At 39.9% G+C, this 19501-nt stretch overlaps 3 protein-coding genes across 3 annotated transcripts in view; 1 reads left to right on the forward strand and 2 right to left on the reverse strand.

Moving 5' to 3' along the window:
* LOC124284128 (sodium-independent sulfate anion transporter-like) overlaps positions 1-5123 on the reverse strand; it is a 51823-nt gene extending 46700 nt beyond the window's left edge. Inside the window, 1 exon segment of the mRNA XM_046720187.1 lies at positions 5022-5123. Within this exon segment, the coding sequence (XP_046576143.1) occupies positions 5022-5036 (15 nt within the window). The 5' untranslated portion in view covers positions 5037-5123.
* On the forward strand, positions 4925-14052 carry LOC124284129 (N-sulphoglucosamine sulphohydrolase-like). The gene is made up of 7 exons (XM_046720188.1): positions 4925-5346; positions 6851-6983; positions 8355-8488; positions 9694-9844; positions 10619-10857; positions 11876-12051; positions 12816-14052. The coding sequence occupies exons 1-7, from the start codon at positions 5223-5225 to the stop codon at positions 13476-13478; spliced, it is 1620 nt and encodes a 539-aa protein (XP_046576144.1). The 5' UTR covers positions 4925-5222; the 3' UTR covers positions 13479-14052.
* A 557-nt stretch (positions 14053-14609) lies between these two features.
* Positions 14610-18176, reverse strand: LOC124284130. Its single transcript, XM_046720189.1, has 3 exons — positions 17862-18176; positions 16566-16663; positions 14610-16155 (listed from the first exon to the last, which is right to left on the reverse strand). The coding sequence occupies exons 1-3, from the start codon at positions 17908-17910 to the stop codon at positions 15589-15591; spliced, it is 714 nt and encodes a 237-aa protein (XP_046576145.1). The 5' UTR covers positions 17911-18176; the 3' UTR covers positions 14610-15588.
* Between the last annotated feature and the right edge of the window lie 1325 nt (positions 18177-19501).

A 19501-nucleotide genomic window follows, 5' to 3' on the forward strand; every position in this document is an offset into this window, starting at 1 on the left:
TGTGTGGTCTATATGGTCTAAGTCGTTCCATTTACATTGCAGAGTTCCCTCCCTTAGACATTGCAGAACCCTATGATTGTAGGTCCATATAATCCCTGGTGGCAGGTTCAACTTGATTATGTTTCTAGGTTTATCAGCTTCATACTACAGCAATGTGGTTTATATTGTCTATAAGGTGTTCCATTTACTTTGCAGAGTTGCCTCCCTTAGACATGCCAGAATCCTACAATCATTAGTTTCAACTCCATATCCCACATTCTACTTGATAATGTTTCTAGTGGAAGACATTCAACATTCTTCCCACATTATGTTCACAAGGAAGTCTATCAGTGATATTACTCATCCACATGGTCAGTGGAGCATCAAACCCAACCCACTGACTCACCCCAATGTTACTTTATCTGCCTGACTGTTCAAAGTTAACAGCATATATATCTATACTCTTGTCTGACTGCACAATCTGGGAACATATAACATACTCACCATGAAAATCAATCAACATTCAATATGATGAAGATGCAAACGTTCATTACCTTGATCAGGCCAAAACTCATGTGTCATGTGAATAAGGCAGGGATGGCAACAGGAAAATCTATTTTCAGCTGAAAACTTAATACTGTGCCATCGAATGCGGGGTTCAGCTTGGGCGTAATTTGAAATAAAATCCGCAGAAATCTGTGGATCTTCTGAAAATTGCCATAACTGATAAGGTTAAATTAATCATAAGATTTCATAAATATTCCAATGATGGACGAAGCATATTATTTATTCATTTATGCTATTTATCATAAAAAATCTAATCAAAGAATACTTATAAATTAAGTATCTGCAGATATGATTCACATAAAGCATGAGCGTTTGATATGAGTACCAATATGGTGTGTTTCGTTTGGTAGAGATCCGAGGACACACATAGGCATCAACTGCCCTTACTTTGGTAGAGTGTGTCACAGTCCCTATTACCTTCCCTTTCATTTGTTTGTTGTTTAATGTCACACTCAGCAATATTCCAGCTATAAGACAGTGGTCTGTAAATATATGAGTCGGGACCACACAAACCAGCGATTGACATCATGAGCATCGATCACACTATTGAGAAGAATCACCCAAGTCACTTAGCCTGACCACCTGATCCCGCAAGTCGCCTCTGACAACAGGAATGGGTTGGTAAAGACCAATTCTAACCCGGATCTTAATGCATATTTTCCCTTTCACCAAGCCGATACCATCATACTAAAACCCTTAATCAAGCAAGTCTCGATTTTCCACAGGTTCAGGATCTGAATCTTCCATCCCCTGGGGCTCCTTTTTATTTTAAATGAGAATCGTTTATATATTTTCAGAGACAAAGCATCAGTTATTATGTGACAATAAACCAATATAATGTAGGAGGTTTCATTGCAAGCCATGATGAAATGAAGACCTAAGAATTTATTTTGTCATAGTCTTAAAATACCTGAATATTTAATCCTCTCAGCATTTCAAAACTAATCCCAAATGATGAGTACATGGATAAAAATCAAATTATATTTCATCAACTAAACAAACACTGATTGCCATACAGTAAAGGTATTGACATGGTGATTCTGTTACACGACAGCTGTTGTTCAGGCCATCACATGGGGCATTGTCACGCTACGCGAACGATATCGCACATCACGAGTGCGAAATCAATCACTAAGCCCAACAATGTCTACAAACACCTGTTACTTTACTAACATCCCAACAGAAGCAGCTGGTCTGATTTCAGTAGCACTACGTTCATGTCGGAAAATGCTGATTATTTTTTTGTGATGTTATTACTAGGGCTGCACGGTATTACCGGTATACGGTATATTGCAATACGCTTCAAACGATATGCATTGCAATATTCTTTCTGACTGACTGACTGAGTTTGGTTTTACGCTGCTTTTAGCAATATTCCAGCAATATCACGGCAGGGGACACCAGAAATGGGCTTCACTCATTGTACCCATGTGGGGATTCGAACCCGGGTCTTCGGTGTAACAAGCCAGCGCTTTAACCACTAGACTACCCCACCGCCCCTATTCTTTCTGAGAACTGGTATATTGGGTAAAGAACATATATGAAATTTTTGTGATTATCTCTATGGTATAAATTAAAATCTACACATACTTTCATTCACAACAAATGTATTCCTTGGTTATTCAAGGACAAAACTGCATACTGTAATGTATAAGTTGTATGAAAAATAAAATAAATCTGTGACTATGCAACCTAATTTTGAGATTGCTGTTATCAGAACCATAGTGAGTGAGTGAGTATGGTTTTACGCCGCTTTTAGCAATATTCCAGCAATATCATGGTGGGGACACCAGAAATGGGCTTCACACATTGTACCCACGTGGGGAATCGAACCCAGGCCTTTGGCGTGACGAGAGAACGCTTTAACCACTAGGCTACCCCACTGCCCTATCAGAAGCATAACATATGTTTAGGATCGACATGCACAATTAGTGTCACTCATTGTCAAACACAAAGTTTCCAATATATTGCAATATGTATGGCAATACAGGTACCTGAACTGCAATATACTGCAATACAATGTATTTGCCAATACACAGTCCTAGTTATTACCATCGTGATATGCTTTACTTGCCAGGGAAAATGTTTTGGAAGCACTTGGCATAAGTGAAAAATGCTTACCTTATATATACCTTTTAATGCGGAAGATTCTTACTTTTGAAAGTATTTCAAGTAGAAATATACAGTGAAACCTGCCAACACCTGCACCTGTCTAATCCGGGCACACTGTCAAAACCGGCATAAAATTTGGTCCCGCCATTTTACAATGATATTAAGATCATTATAGAACAAACTTTATGGATAACAACTTCTTTTTATTCGTGAGTGCGACATTTCGATACAGATTCTTGCACCGTTGTCAAGCATAATGGAACATGAAGAAGGGGGGAAGTATATATATACTGGATGTAACAATGTAACAAAGAAAACAACATAATTAACATAATTGGCTAGGCAGAAAGCTGATGAAGCCAAAGCGCAGACAAAGGACAGGCGTGGAAGCCAATGATGTACAAATAATAATGAGATGTTTATACAGCAGAGTTTATACAGTAGATTGGGCTTGGTGGATGAGTGCATCATAAGCAGATGGAACTTCTAAAATGCCACTCAAAGAAGATATTATGATCATTAAAACATTGTCTTATCCGGCACCTGTCTATTCCGTATTCCGGGACGACTTTCTGGTCCCAACAAGCAATTTTAACTGTAATTAACACTGTCTAAACTAGCATGGGTATGAGCAGTCCAATCAAGGACCCATAATCCAATACACTAATTAATCCTCTTGTCACGCTAGATAATCAGGAAGTAGTGATTGCATGGTGAATCAAACACTCTAAGCCGGCATGGGTATGAGCAGTCCAATCAAGGTCCCTTATCCAATACACTCATCTTGTCTTGCTAGATAATCAGGAATAAAGAGATTAGTGAGTGTAAATACAAACCAATAATACCGATTTGAAACTATGATCGTTTGTTAAACAACTTTCATCCCAAGTTGAATAAAATTCTGAGATTTAAATTTTCAAATGGCAAGGTAAAATTATGAGGATTCGCAATCTTAATTTCACTTTATTTGATTTACTTGTTTGTTTAGAGGGAAATTCATCCGTACGTTTTCACCGCAAACAGACTATAAGGACAAATCAATATAGACATTATAACATGTATAACTAAAGGTAGATTAAGTTCCACTTTATGATTGGTCATGTATTTTTAAAGGATAAGGTGAACAAGGGCAGTCCTGCAATGTCCTTTAAAGCTTTCAACACTTATCAGCGAACAGCTATTACTTTTAATGCTAGTTAAGTAGTTGGTCACAAGCCTTTCAGCATCATGCAGACCTAACATTAGTAACAAAGAAAGTACATAGAGTGGTAACTTATAGACTATCATCTAGACTCTGAAATGAATGAAATATTTTTACAGAAAATGATAAATTATTCTAGCAAAAAAGGAGCCCAAAGACTTTTTTCTCTAACTGAAGTAATCGAGACTTGCAGACTCTTACAGACTTGCATGCTCTGTATCAGTATTAGTGTACTTGCAGTATTAGGTGTACAGTGAACTATGGTTATACCAACCTCAAAGAGACCAATAATATTAGTTTGTTATAACTATAATTTGTTAAATAGTGTCATTTTGACTAAAACATACAGGTTGCTGAGACATAAACAGTTTAAAGTGTGTTTGTTACAGTGTAGTTTAATGTATTTGTTTCTCGGGTTGTATGACAGACTGTGTCTACTTGGTAACTATGCATTCAGGTTACTGTGAAATGTTCACATAAAATCTACCAAATGCAGCACCATTACCAAGTAAACTTTGCACACAAACATTACGGCTGGTAAAGAGATGACAAGAAGCGTGTTGTGACTTCAGAAAAGATGAATGTCAGCTAAGGACCTCATTGCAAAGGTGACAGAAATCTTCTCCTCTGTAACAGTATCCTGCAATTAGCTCTTCTCCTCCCTGCCATAATATAGATAGTGAAGTAAGTGCTAAATGCATCATAAATCCTGGGTATAAGATGTGTCAAATTTACCCTTCAGACTAACAGGAGTAAAGTTTACACTCTTTACACCGTTTGATTGGATAAGGGCCAAAATATGTGCCTAATTTGCATAAACACACTGCTCTCAAAATAGGTATAAAACGTTGTATAACTTATCAAACAGTGATATTGATTAAATACATTTATAAGAAAATAAACAAATATATCTCCTGTGGGGTGTTGAAAATGTTTTTTAATAACCATATAAGTTTTCGAAAAATGTTAAATAACATTTATTGAGAAGTTTAACTTCCATTTAATTTATATTTAGATCCAGCTGTATCGCTATATATTGACGATGACGAGGTTGTGACAGGCACTGACACAATGCCCACCACTGTGGTATAGAAGAGACGTGTCGCTGAAATAGCAATGAAACTGCAATCAACAATTACATGAAGTTGACAAATTGACTTACATGTGAGGAAAACATTGCTTCTGAGTTGCTTAAGATCCATTCGTACTGATATCTGGGACATCTTCACCGCGATCAGATTAACCCCACCGCTCGGTCTTGTCACATGAGAGTCATGTGACCGAGTACAACATGGAGGAAGTGGGAGTTCGGACTTTGTAGTTCTCGTGCACCATGCATGGTAACAGCTCTTGACCCACATATATGTGTGTGGACGGATTAGATAAAGCTGGAAAAATGTATATTGCCACAGGATACGTCTTGTTTTTGACTTTTGTGTTACCGAACGTGGTCAGTTCCAAGACAAGAAATGTTTTGGTGATTGTAGGTAAGCTTCAAACAATATATCGCTTATTACATGTACTTTGAAATAGGATAGACATTATGTGGTGCTTGAAGATACTGCAGTGATTCTACGTTATGTGATATAGAACATTTGAAGAGACACACTTTACACTTCTTTGTTGACATCATCGTGGACACTTAATACTCTATAGTTAGGCTCTTACATGTCCGGCAAGTGCCAATTTCCTCTCTCAGTCGTAACAGTACCACTTGGTTTACGTTAGGGCCATACATGTCCGGCAGGTACATATAAGAAGATGCCAATCCTTCTCCTAGTCCTAACGCTTGATTTGTATTGTAATCCAGTTTAAGAACTCCTGGGTCATGTGAGTCAGAGACCTGAATATAGGTACGTCATTGTGTTAGTGTAAACAGCTGGTACAACTAAATTAGACTGGGATTTTTCTTTTAAATTTATGACCATGCATTCTGATATTCAGCTTAGGGATAAATATTGTATTGATTTGTCACACATTACAAGAGTATAGGCCCAAAAATTCTTCACTGAAATATTAGCATCGATTCTATGTACCAGGGTGCCAGTGTACAAAGCAACCTAAGATCTTTAACAGTTTTAAGTCCATGTGGAGGTATGGCAGTTACAACGACATTAGCACTGACATTGCTTTGTACAGCTTCCTGAGTCCTGCACCATGCCAATAATTACATTGTAATTTTGTAGCGCCAGGTTTCCAACTGTTCAATGGTGCTTTAAGTTGTCTAACATGAATATGCTTCAGAGAAAAGAAGTGTTTTCAGGAGGAATTGGACAGTTGTACTACTCTTGACAGATCTAATTTTTTAGTGACAGAGATCCACAGGAATGTCGGGTTGTCATGGAGCAAACATCACACCTGGCCATTCTTGTTTTAGTCACTGGAATCGATAGCAGCTGACTTCGGTCAGGACAATATGCACAGTAGCTCTTATTTTGTCTTGCCTTGTGTGCTCTTTCAGTAGTCACTTGATTTTTATTTCAATTTGCAGTTAAAAAATCGATATTCAAAATTCCTTTCAAGTTTACATACCTGCCCCTTTGCATTGTACAATATTTCATATATTTATGAATGATGGTCACTTTACCACATTAAAATATAAATCAAATGACTATGAGTCACACAAGGCAAGACAAAATAAGAGGGACAGTTTTACACATCATCACTGAAGCAGATGACTTTGTGCATCTCATCCTTCGCATCAACATGCTTGTTCTTTTAATTCAGGCATCAATGTATGTATGTATCCCAATTGCGTAAATGGATGCTCATGATGTTGATCACTGGATTGTCTGGTTTGATTATTTACAGACCACCATCATAAAGCTAGAATATTGCTGAGTGCAGTGTTAAACAACACCAATCATTCAATCCTAGGTGATGATGTAGGTTTCGAGACGCAGGTGCACAACTGTGTGTGTTGCAGTCTAACCAGCCACCCAAGCAGCAACATGCTCGCCTAATAATTCTGGCCGTCACTGTGTTTCCTAGGTGACGATGCAGGGTTCGAGACACAGGTGTACAACAACTCGGTATGTCGCACCCCGAACATCAACAAGCTGGCAGCCCAGAGTGTCGTCTTCAAGAATGCCTTCACTTCCGTCAGCAGCTGTTCACCTAGCAGGTACCTACACTTATATTTATTCACCACACTTATACTCATTCACCAACATTTATTCTCATTCACCACACTTATACTCATTCACCAACACTTATAATCATTCACTGACACTTATACACATTCACTGACACTTATACTCATTCACCAACACTTATACACATTCACCGACACTTATAATCATTCACCAACACTTATACTCATTCACCACGCTTTATAATCATTCACTGACACTTATACTCATTCACCAACACTTATACTCATTCACTGATTACACTCATACACATTCACCACACGCTATACACATTCACCAACTCACTTATACTCATTCACCAGCACTTATACTCATTCACCAGCACTTATACTCATTCACTGACACTTATACACATTCACCACACTTATACACATTCACCAAAACTTATACTCATTCACCAGCACTTATACACATTCACCAACACTTATACACATTCACTGACACTTATACTCATTGACCACACTTATACACATTCACCAACACTTATACTCTTTCACTGACACTTATACTCATTCACTGACACTTATACTCATTCACCAACACTTATACTCATTCACTGACACTTATACTCATTCACCGACACTTATACACACCCAACACTTATATATTCATTAACTGACACTTATACACATTCACTGACACTTATACTCATTCACCAACACTTATACACATTCACCGACACTTATAATCATTCACCAACACTTATACTCATTCACCACACTTATACTCATTCACTGACACTTATACTCATTCACCAGCACTTATACTCATTCACCGACACTTATACACATTCACCACACTTATACACATTCACCAAAACTTATACTCATTCACCAGCACTTATACTCATTCACCAGCACTTATACTCATTCACTGACACTTATACACATTCACCACACTTATACACATTCACCAAAACTTATACTCATTCACCAGCACTTATACACATTCACCAACACTTATACACATTCACTGACACTTATACTCATTGACCACACTTATACACATTCACCAACACTTATACTCTTTCACTGACACTTATACTCATTCACTGACACTTATACTCATTCACCAACACTTATACTCATTCACTGACACTTATACTCATTCACCGACACTTATACACATTCACCAACACTTATACTCATTAACTGACACTTATACACATTCACCAACACTTACACTCATTCACCAACACTTTTATTCATTTTGTCACTGATGCATAAATGCATTTACCAAGTATAAAAGACCTAACATTATCCAACACATTCACAGACCCATATATATATATATATATATACGTTCACTGACACTTATATACATCCTTGTGGTGTGTATCCCAGGTCGGCCATCTTGACAGGACTGCCGCAGCACCAAAATGGCATGTATGGCCTGCATCACAGCGTGCATCACTTCATGTCCTTCGACAAGGTGCAGAGTCTGCCCAGGATCCTCCAACAAGCAGGTGTCAGGACAGGTGTGTTAATGTCTTGTTTAAAATACGCTAGGCTTGCATGCATAAGCTTGTTTCCAGTATTTCAGCGCATTTCCAGTATTTTAAAATTGGTTATGAATATTGACTTTGACTGTTTCTTCTAAAATCCTTTTTAAACTTTAGGGCAAAATATTGCACATGACATGCTTTATAAGGTTCGTTCAAGATGCCCATACGATAATAGCAGTGACCAGAACTATATTGATGATGATATGATGTATAATGCACATATCCACGCAACTAGTACATGCTCAAGGCGCTTGAGTGTTCCCTTGATCAACGGATGTCTTTTTTTTCTGGCATTCTTTTAACCATCTCAACTCCCTGGGGAGTTTTCAACTCATGCAGCCTGTTTGGAGCAGCGAGTTATAACACAGCCTCATCCTCCCAAGGTACCCATTTGCAGCGGGGTGAACTGGGACACATAGTCACAGTATTTTGTCCAATGATACTGCACGTTACAATACCCACAACTGGGTGTCTGTAAGTGTAAGTGTGTCCATCTGGTCATATACCTTCAGATTCGTGGGTTCTTTTAAGTTCACAGGGTTGTGTACTGCACACTAGGGGTTGTGAAAACACTGAAAGAGCCTGCAAGTAATGTTAGCTCCAAGGTTTTTACACCCGGTCACAAGTGGGGATCGATCCACGCACTTAGACAGCTCGACCACCATAGTGGTGTGATATTATTTATAGCACCAACATCTAAAGAACTATGTCGGGTTGAAATAACTTTAAAATTGCTAGTGTACTCCGGAACAGTGGCACATGTAAATTCACTTGCCCTGATAATTTTATCTATACCGGACGTTTTCTTGTTGATTTTTTAAAATAAACAACATAATTACCATTGGAAAGTCAACTGGACACCGGTACAGTGTGATATACAAATTTGCTTGCCCGACAGAAAAAAACACTGGACTCTGACGTCAGGCAATGGGTTATTTCCACCCCTGTATGTGTATGTTTCTAAACAGCCTGTTCTTAAAGCAGACATTGATCCAGTCCTAAAGTATTGTGTTTTTATAGCTTATACAGCTGGTAGTTTCTGCAATCAAAAGTGTGAACTATCCAGGGAACATTTATGGTTTGTGTTGATATCAGAATTTGTCTAATGCTCACCTTCCTTTAGAATTAAAAGCCTTCAACGCCCACTGTGTTCATGTGTTCTGTGTGTCTGACTGCAGGAATTGTGGGTAAGAAGCATGTAGGTCCCGAGCCAGTGTACCCGTTTGACTTCTCCCAGACGGAGGAGAACCATCCGATCCTACAGGTGGGGCGGAACACCACATTCATCAAGCAGTACGTCCGCGAGTTCCTGGCCGCCAATGACAGCAGGTGGGTGCATAAATAACAATGTTATATGCCTAGAGTAAGTATGGTTTGTACACCACTCTTAGCAACATTCCAGCAATATCACGATGGGGGACACCAGAAATGGGCTTTACACATTGTACCTATGTGGGGGAATCGAACCTGGGTCTTCAGTGTGATGAACAAACGCTTTAACGACTAGGCTACCCCACCACCCTCCAATAGGCCTGCATTATGTGCATCCAATACAACCTATATATCAGTCCTCCAATTTCATTAGAAGGTGGTATATCAGAGCGAAAGACCTGATTTTAATGAGATAGGGGTTCTATACACTTCTTCCTCCATCACACATGAATACAGTCAAAATGCAGTAGCAGTGAAGTATGTCTATTTCAAGTCACGTAGTAAAATGAGCACATTGAGGTAAATGGGCCCAAATATACTATTGCCCAATAGAGCAGCAGTGTGCAGTATAGATGGCTACAAGGGTGGAGCAGGCACTGCACGAGAAGTATCGAGATTTGTGGCATATTGAATGTTCAGAGCACTTGCCAGTATCCCATTGGCTAGAACCAGGCTGTAGCTTCGCTAGTCCGTTAAAAGCAGTTTCTACAGAGTGTCCATTTCCAAAAGATTTCCATGTCCAATGTTGGGATTCGAACAAGGTCTGATCCAAGGTCGGACACCTTATCCACCTGACTAAAGAGGTTGACTTTATCAGCAGCTGGCAAGGTAAGGATATCATGTCAAGGATGTATTCTGATGATACTGACAGCTTTGTGTTTTGAATTTCAGACCATTTTTTCTCTACATTGGTTTCCATGACCCCCACCGCTGTGGCAGCACCCAGCCTCAGTATGGGCAATTCTGTGAGAAGTTTGGTAACGGGGAACCAGGGATGGGTTTGATCCCAGACTGGAAGCCAGTCAAGTACTCTCCTGATGAGGTAGTGGTACCCTACTTTGTACAAGACACACCAGCTGCTCGGGCAGACATTGCAGCACAGTACACGACTATCAGCAGACTTGATCAGGGTAAGCAACTCTTGTAGTAACATAGATCAGTGTAGGTAACTCTTAGGAAGACAGCATAAGGGTAGGTAATTAGGCAACAAGATCAAGTTAGGTAACAGTTAGTAGTAACCTGGATCAAGGTAAGTAACTCTTTAACAGTTGACGTTCGCTCGTCACGCGCCGAAGATCCGGGTTCAATTCCCCACATTGGTACAATGTGTGAAGCCTATTTCTGGTGTCCCCCGACTAATGAGCTGGAATATTGCTAAAAGCGGCATAAAACCAAACTCACTCACTCACTCACTTTAACAGCAGACTGGATACAAGTTTGTACCTCTTTGTGATAGACTGGATCAGGGTAGGTAACTCCTCCAACAGACTCGATCCAAATTTGTAACTGTTAGTGACATTCGTAACTAACCGTCCCTTACTGTAACCAGAAAGTAGACTCATAACCTTCTCGTAGCCATTTTATTGAACTCGGCACTGTCTGAGCGCAAAAGCACAGAGAGAAAGAAATAGTCTAGTCGCCGAACTATTTTCAAGGGCATGTAACTCTAGTTTACTTGGAAAACACATATGGCATCCATGCCAAGGAAATTACCTCAAAGGGTATGTTTAACATGCTTAAATACTTTCTTACGCCATAATGTTAATATATCCTGGTTATAAAAATTCAGGAAACCCAGGAGGACTATGCAATAATTAGAATATACTTGAAGTGTCTGGGAAAAATTTATGCAAGCCCAAATGAAAAATATTTCAAAGACCTATCTTAACCCAATTTCTTCTGCGCATTCTGATTGGCTGGGGGGAATATTTCTCCCGGACATGGCTACGAGAGGGGTACGAGTCTACTTTCAGGTTACAGAAAGGGACGAGTAGTTACAAATGCACTAGAATGGAAAAGGCTAGTTAACTCTTGGCAGTAGACACGATCAGCATAAGAAATTGAGTCAGGGTTGCTTAGTCTTTAGATAAAAGTGGCAGCCTGAGATAGAGGTGACAGTATTTAACATTCCATGTCCCGACTGTATAGGTATCGGGATGCTGATGAAGGAGCTACAGGAGGCAGGTGTGGCAGACGACACGCTCATCATCTACACATCTGACAATGGCATCCCCTTCCCCTCTGGCCGCACCAACCTCTACAACCCTGGCATGGCTGAACCCATGCTGGTGTCCTCCCCAGCACATAGGAAACGCTGGGGGCAGGTCAGTTACGCTCCGCTCCACTCCACTCCGCTCTACTCCACTCAGCGTTTTCTTACTAAAATACACTAAATTGTGTCCAAGATCATATTTTTAATCACCAGATATATTAAAATGGCTACTATTTAACTGGCCAAACTTTTTAATGAGAGGGCTCCCATCCAAAACAACTTTGAGATCTGAACACTTTGAAAATTTAACAAGACGGTCCAATATTGTCCTCCTGTTTATTGCCCTAAGTCTGTACATGATATTTATTTAGTTTTAAGATTCACATATACATTCTGCACTTTATTTATTGTTTCTACAATTTTCAGTTTGTTTAACCATTTCTTTAAAACAATTTCTCTCAAAAGGCAAATTGTACTCTGTAAACATCATCTAACCTAAAATGGCTACAGTGAGGGACCTGGCATATGTTTCTCTTTATGATAACATCATATTTTCCTGATATCAGTATATTTTAGTGTTGTTTTAGTCTTCGTTTCTTAAGGGAATTAAGTAGCCTAGTGGTTAAAGCATTTACTCTTCCTACTGGAGACCAGGGTTTGATTCCCTATATGGATACAATGTCTGAAGTCCATTTCTGGTGTCCCAACAGTGATACTGCTGGAATATTGCTCAAAACATTGTAAAACCTTAAACATCCCCTAGTCATCTGAATATCAATGCAGACAGCATCTTTTCATGTGTAGGTATTTCATGAGATTTTAGGCTATTGACTACATATCCAGGTGAGCTAAAGTTCCGTGGAACTATTTCTTCAGGAGAGCAGTGCTATGGTCAGCCTGGTAGACATCGTCCCAACTGTGCTGGAGTGGTATGGCTTACAGTACCCTAACTACGTCCTCAACCAGCAGCCCGTCAAGCTGACTGGTCGATCTGTCCTCCCCATCCTCCAGGTGGAGCCACCAACAGGCTGGACCTCCGTCTACGCCAGCCATGATCTGCATGAGGTCACAATGTATTACCCAATGAGAGTCGTTCAGACTACCCGCTACAAGCTCATTCAGAACATCAACTTCAAGATGCCATTCCCCATCGATCAGGACTTCTATCTCTCTCCAACATTCCAAGATATCCTAACCCGCACAAGACAAGGCCAGCCTTTGCCATGGATAAAAACATTGCGGGAATATTATTACCGCAGTCAGTGGGAACTGTTTGACCTTGAACTTGACCCAAAGGAAACCAAGAACTTGGTGAAAGATGCAGGATATGCAAACATCCTGAAGCAGTTGCAGATGGACCTGACTCAGTGGCAGAATGTCACTGCCGACCCCTGGATCTGTGCCCCCGGGGGAGTTTTAGAGGCTAAAGGTGCTCACAAACTAAACCCCCAATGCATGCCCTTAGACAACATGCTGGATGAGGACATCCCACAATACAGGACAGAGGACCTTTATAATGTCCAACAGCTGAACACATGACTTGACTGGTTGTTGCTCCAACACTTCATGGTTCCAAGACCATCTTCACAATATGGCTGACATATTGCTGATGTGACTTCAAACTCACTTTAACTCCAGTGCCATCTGTATTCTGGGGTTGCACATAAGTGCTAAACAGCTTTGACCATCATCACCTTTGGCTTTCCTCCATAAGCTTAACTACTGTTGAAAATGGTGTTTAAACCAATTTCCCAATGCATGGAAACCTGACAATGTCTTCCATAAAATCGGTACAGATATGTATTATGCATACCATTGCAGTAGGATGTATTGTACATATAAAATGTTTTCTGATCTTAGAATCTTCCTGCAATTTGCTGTGCCCGGGAACATACGATGTTCAAATCCCATATTCATTCAAAACTGAATAACAGCAGCAAAATCCTTGTCCTATTGAATTCAGCATAGATTCTTCAACTTTCCAAGTACTGGTGCCATCATAGTTTGTTCAGTCGAACAAGTTACAAAGGGGTAAGCTCAGTAGTTGGAACAGTGAAACAAATGCATGTGTGGTACGTGATGAGCCTTAACTTAGACCAACCCTACATGTTCTGGGTGTTTCATTTGATGTGCACACCCCCTTGTAATACAAACCATTAATGGCGATGTGAGACCATGATCGTTTGTTAAACAACTTCTATCCTAAGTTGAATGAAATTCTGAGATTTAAATGTTCAATTGGCAAGGTAAAATTATGAGGATTCGCAGTCTTAATTTCACTTTATTCGATTTACTTTTTTGTTAAAATTGAAATTCATCGGTACGTTTTTACTGCAAACAGATTATAGTTTTCTGAGAACTACCACTAAAGCATAATATTATGGGTTGGAACAGAATGATCGGTAAACAAACCATAATAAGATTTACTTATATTGGTAACATATACCATCATTCTACTGCATTGTGAAATAGAAGATATTTGCAGGGAATACATATATATTTTACAATGTACATACTTGTATATTTATAAATAAAATCAATGAAAATGCAGTTGTGTCAAGTGTGTCCAGATTTGCCAAGACTGTGATACCATACTGTGACTCTGATCATATACAAATGGTAGTAGAGTGAGCAGCAGTTCACTGTCAATAAACACATCAACACCTCATGTATTGTTACGAGATTTTATATTCAACAATCATGGTGAAAGAATACTATGCCACCAACAATATGCCACCACCAATATGTTATGTTTTGCTGTCTCTTGATTTTTGACACATGTTCAACATTTATCCATTGGCGGATCCAGAGGGTGGGTTCAGGAGGTTCGAACCCCCCCTTTTGAAAATGACTTAAGACCACAGTGAAGATATTTTTTTTGCGTTGGGGGGGGTTCAGGGGGTTCGAACCCCCAGTAACACTCCACACACCCCACACCCCACCCCACCCAAAAAATTATTTTTTTTAAATCCTGGATCCGCCCATGTTTATCCATGGTTGTCAATAGTGGCATGCTGACCATCACCATGTAACTTGCCTCTGTTTAACTTCCTTTACAAGTGTCACATAATGTAATGAATTTGACTTATCCTCCTTTGACTTCCAATGGAAAATTGTATTCCAGACACACACAAAAACACGGGTGAGCTCCAGAGCTTGTGGTGCTATATTTTTATGCCATGATTTCCAGAAGCATATTCTCCAAATTGTTAGTGTTCTGCACATTTGACCTCTTCCAGATGATTCCAGTCATTTGTTCAGTGTGATTAACTGAACATTGAATTGATTCGTGAGGAAAAGAAAGTGAACAATGCATCAATACATATATCAAATATTGCTCTCTTTAAATGTACTTTCTTCAGTTTGACAATCAAGAATATTTTCCGAACGTTCTTCCAGGTTTCTTATCTTATGCCACGTTTAGGCTTTCTGTGATGCTTTAATGGAGAAGTGTTTTGGCTTCATCACAGTCCCAGCAAATTTGACAAACCCACCATTTGTTTTGTCTGTAACTTTGTATGACAAAATACATCTTGCAGTTGATGATTATACACTTTTGAGAACAAGATCTCGGCACTAAATACAACGTTGAGGCCTCCACTAAGTCTGTACTGGGGTTCCAAAATTACCACTCCCATGTTCCATAAAATCATTGTAAAGAACATATTTTTGACTTTCCACACGTATAGTTTGTAGAATGGGCGTGAATGAGTGACCTTTTGTTATGATTAAAAGTACATTCTTCGCCACCAAACTCATGAACCGTTGGTAACATATTTGAAACGTCTTCACAACGCTCCGTCTGTTCATGTTGTTGAGAAAGACAGCTCGTCCCTGGTTCATCCAGGTTTTGTGGTAAGTGATCGGCTTCGGCTGTTCGTCCTCGTGGCGGCTTCTGAACCTTACGTCGCTCTGTCATTGCAGTGGTTGATAGTATTTTGTGGGTCTTTTGTATGGATTTCCGTACGAGGGTTGTTCTTGATGATAAGGATGGTCGCACAAGCTCGCCTTTTTCGAAGATGGGCGGTGGTAGAAGCCTGGAGAGACTGTACTTGTCAGCAGCCGTAGTGACGATGTTGTAGATGGAGATGAGGGAGTCACGGATACTGGGAGAACGATCACCACTGAGAAAGAGTCTGGATGTCTGGCTCCACGACCTGACGACTTCTTCATGTAGTTTCCAAAGAGACAGAAGAGTTCCTTCTACCCTGGTAACCTGTTAACCAATTATTTCGATATGTTTATTGATTATTACAACACTATATGAGAGTAACACTACGTCTATATATTTTGCTGCATGATCAGGTTATTGTATTAAACATTAATTTCAGTTATCCATTTGGCATCCAAACCACAAATCGCATTGTTCTGTATGACAAAAGCACACATTATTCTCCATACTGTGGCACCTGTGACCTATTCATAATTATGAAAAAGAGTATATAGACCGTGAAACGGATCGATGAAAATACTACATGTATATGCACGACCTCACTTGTACTGAATAACTTCATAATCAACAAAAGAACATAGAAATGAGACAATGATCGACTGGATATGAAATTATAACGAACAGTTCCACGTGATTAATGTTCATGCATTAAGCCACAGATGATGTTCTCTCACCTGAAGCTCGTGGAGAATGGAATTCCTCAACAGAAGCAACCAAAGTCTCATGTCGTCAAATTCTTCTAAGATTTCACCTCTGAACAAATACTCCAGGTCTGGAATGGATTAATGAATTAGAATGAGTTGTTTACATGTATATGCACACAAACATACGTTTTCATTCACATAGATATATACACATGTGACTGTGTGTGAATAAATAAATAAAAATGAGAGCGAGAATAGATAGGTTTATGGACAAGAAGTCGACCTTTTGAAATTTCGCTATGGACACGAAGTCGACCCGCGGTAACCTTTGATGTTGAAGGTGTTGCTGGAGTCACTCTAATCCGCTAGTGGGTGTTGTTTTAAGATTATCGATAAGGTCACCATAGCGTAAGGAGTGAACATAGTTCACTCAAAATGTCATCAATGACATCATATGGGAGTGAAGTTTACAATGATGAACATATTTCATTCAGTTTAGCTATATGTAAGGAAAGACCTTGCGGTAGATTGCATTCAGTTTCGAAATGGCAAATGCACAGTGAAATCGGCGATTTCTTCCATCTCGTGGTGGAAGATGACTGTGGTGGTGGATTCATGTACTGAGTGAATATGAGGGAGCGAGATCGGAAGTGCACAGCAAAGAGCTGTAAGTCCACTGCGTTAACTGTTAATGACATTGTGACGTCCATAGATCCCATTGAACCACCACGATCCCGACGGTCTCCGTACCAACAACCATCAGGAAGGGTAGCACTGTCGTCTGAAGAGATTGGTGGGAAAGGCCCATCCCAATAATTTTTTAAATAATTAAATTTCTTGCTAAGGAGCAGACTCACGCTGAAGTCCGCCTGTTGCAGTTATGCGTTGGACAGAAACATCCATGGAAGAAAAAGAAATACAGGAACTTGGAACGCCGCCTTGACGTCCTAAGACATGATCTTGAGAGTGGATAAATCAACACCAGAGAGTTTGCAGATGCTGCATCTCACCTACTTCATGTTGAATGATTTTGTATACGAAATAAAATGGACGAAATATAGTAATTTTCTCATGTTGTCTGTGCTCTCAACCACATAATCCGGATTACCGCCTTGTGAAAACACTGAATTATGTCTTTGTCTTTGTTAATCCCCTGTTAATTGGCATAAAGTCAAATGGACAGGACGTCGACCTTTTTTCTTAACTGAACCGTGACATTTTGCCCAAGGGTGCCCAAGGGGTCGACGTGCTGTGCAGACACCCCAAACGACTCGAACTAGCCAGATTACAATGACACGGAATACAATGTTTACATTAAAACCATACCTTGTCTGCGTCTCGCGCCACGAAGCCAGTCTTCTCCGCAAAATGTCATACTCGACTACGACCGGACATTTCTTGCACTGACTCACTTCCCGGTTGCCATGTTCTCCGTCGACGAAAATATGGCAGGCCAATGACATATATGTGGAAACTGTCAACCGAAATTCAATAATATCGATCCCATTGAACCACGTTCCGACAGGCGTATGTCGCCTTGGGCTGGAACAGTCTCCATTCCATTAATAAATAACGTAAATATGTTTGTACTGTACTTGCAATGACATGTAAATACTGTGTCAAATAACCTTAAACGTGCACACAAACAAACAAAATATAACATTGGCAACCAGAGAATTTATCACACACAGTCGTGAAAGTTTTCTGTCATGTCGGCGTACATTTAGCCCCAGTATCGATTTGCAATGACAACAGGGTGCTCTGTGTTTGTATCCATTAGCGTTCGTAAGTTACTGACCAGGTTTACAGCTCATCAATAATCACCGTTGTCTCTGAATGTACTGAACATGTCACATCCCAGGAGCCTATGGTCGTGGGTTCGAATCCTGGTTTGTCCCAATATGCTTCGTGGGTTTGCCAGCACCATACACGTGGTTGTGGGTTTAATCAAAGTGGTCAACAATGGAGGCATGCAACAGTTTCTCCCATATCAAGCTGACAAGTCGTGATATAAATATGCATCTAAACGTTAAGGGACCATTAATAATTTATGGCTAGGGGTGATGATGATTTTTATGGAGAGGCAAGTAGATGTGAATGACAACACACACACACACACACACACACAAAAGATTAAGGTGACACTCCCCTGCATGTCATGTACAAAACACACACACCCCTCCTTCCTTCCCATAATATATTATACATTATGTCTCTCTCTCTGTCTCTCTCTCACACACACACACACACACACACACACACACACACCTAAAATCATCACCCCTCTTTACGTCTCGTGTTGCTGCATTGTCGCTTTATCGCGGCCGCAGTTAAAGGTGATAATATGAATGATGTCTCGGTTACCATAGTTATTCCTACAGTGGAACCACACCACGACTTTAATTACAGCTTTAAGTGTAAACAGTTTCTTTCAATTCAAGCGAGTGAGTGACATTTTACGCCGCCTTAGCGGTATTCCAGGAATATCAGCGTGGGGCAATCCCTAACTAAGCTTCCCATATTGAACCCATTTGGAAAACTGAATCAAGAGAATGCTTTAACCAAATTGAATGAACTGTTATTACATACCAGAATTGATGAAGTTCTAAGTGTAAGTCAGTGAGTTGGGTTTAATCAACACTGCTTTAAATAGTATTCCAGTTAAGTCACTGCGTCTGGGCTGAATGGTTATGCAACATTCAGGCGTTTAACACTTTGGTAGGAACCATTGAGCACTGGTGTGGAGCTAAAATACCTCGCAAATATATTCGGGTCGAACCGGGATAAAAACAACGACCATAGGTTTCTGGCGTACCAAGAGATGCAACTCTGTTCAGAGAATTGCGCCGAATAGATTATTCTATTAAAAGATTATTTGGTTGATTGGTTTGTTGTTTTACGCCAAAGAGAACAATCTGGTCACATATTGTGGACAAATAGCGTGTGGAGGTAGCGTACCACTGTCA

The sequence above is a fragment of the Haliotis rubra genome, unplaced genomic scaffold, assembly GCF_003918875.1.
Source record: "Haliotis rubra isolate DU_JTF1 unplaced genomic scaffold, ASM391887v1 Scf33, whole genome shotgun sequence".
Taxonomy (NCBI): domain Eukaryota; kingdom Metazoa; phylum Mollusca; class Gastropoda; order Lepetellida; family Haliotidae; genus Haliotis; species Haliotis rubra.

Bases quoted from the DNA above. Each gene is read 5' to 3' on its own strand.
- LOC124284130 (XM_046720189.1), bottom strand. From the start codon at position 17,910: ATGACATTTTGCGGAGAAGACTGGCTTCGTGGCGCGAGACGCAGACAA. The intron at 16,664-17,861 runs GTATGGTTTTAA...AATCCATTCCAG, and splicing joins TGGCGCGAGACGCAGACAAG to ACCTGGAGTATTTGTTCAGA. The intron at 16,156-16,565 runs GTGAGAGAACAT...ATTGGTTAACAG, and splicing joins CCATTCTCCACGAGCTTCAG to GTTACCAGGGTAGAAGGAAC.
- LOC124284129 (XM_046720188.1), top strand. From the start codon at position 5,223: ATGTGTGTGGACGGATTAGATAAAGCTGGAAAAATGTATATTGCCACA. The intron at 5,347-6,850 runs GTAAGCTTCAAA...TGTGTTTCCTAG, and splicing joins AAATGTTTTGGTGATTGTAG to GTGACGATGCAGGGTTCGAG. The intron at 8,489-9,693 runs GTGTGTTAATGT...GTCTGACTGCAG, and splicing joins ACAAGCAGGTGTCAGGACAG to GAATTGTGGGTAAGAAGCAT.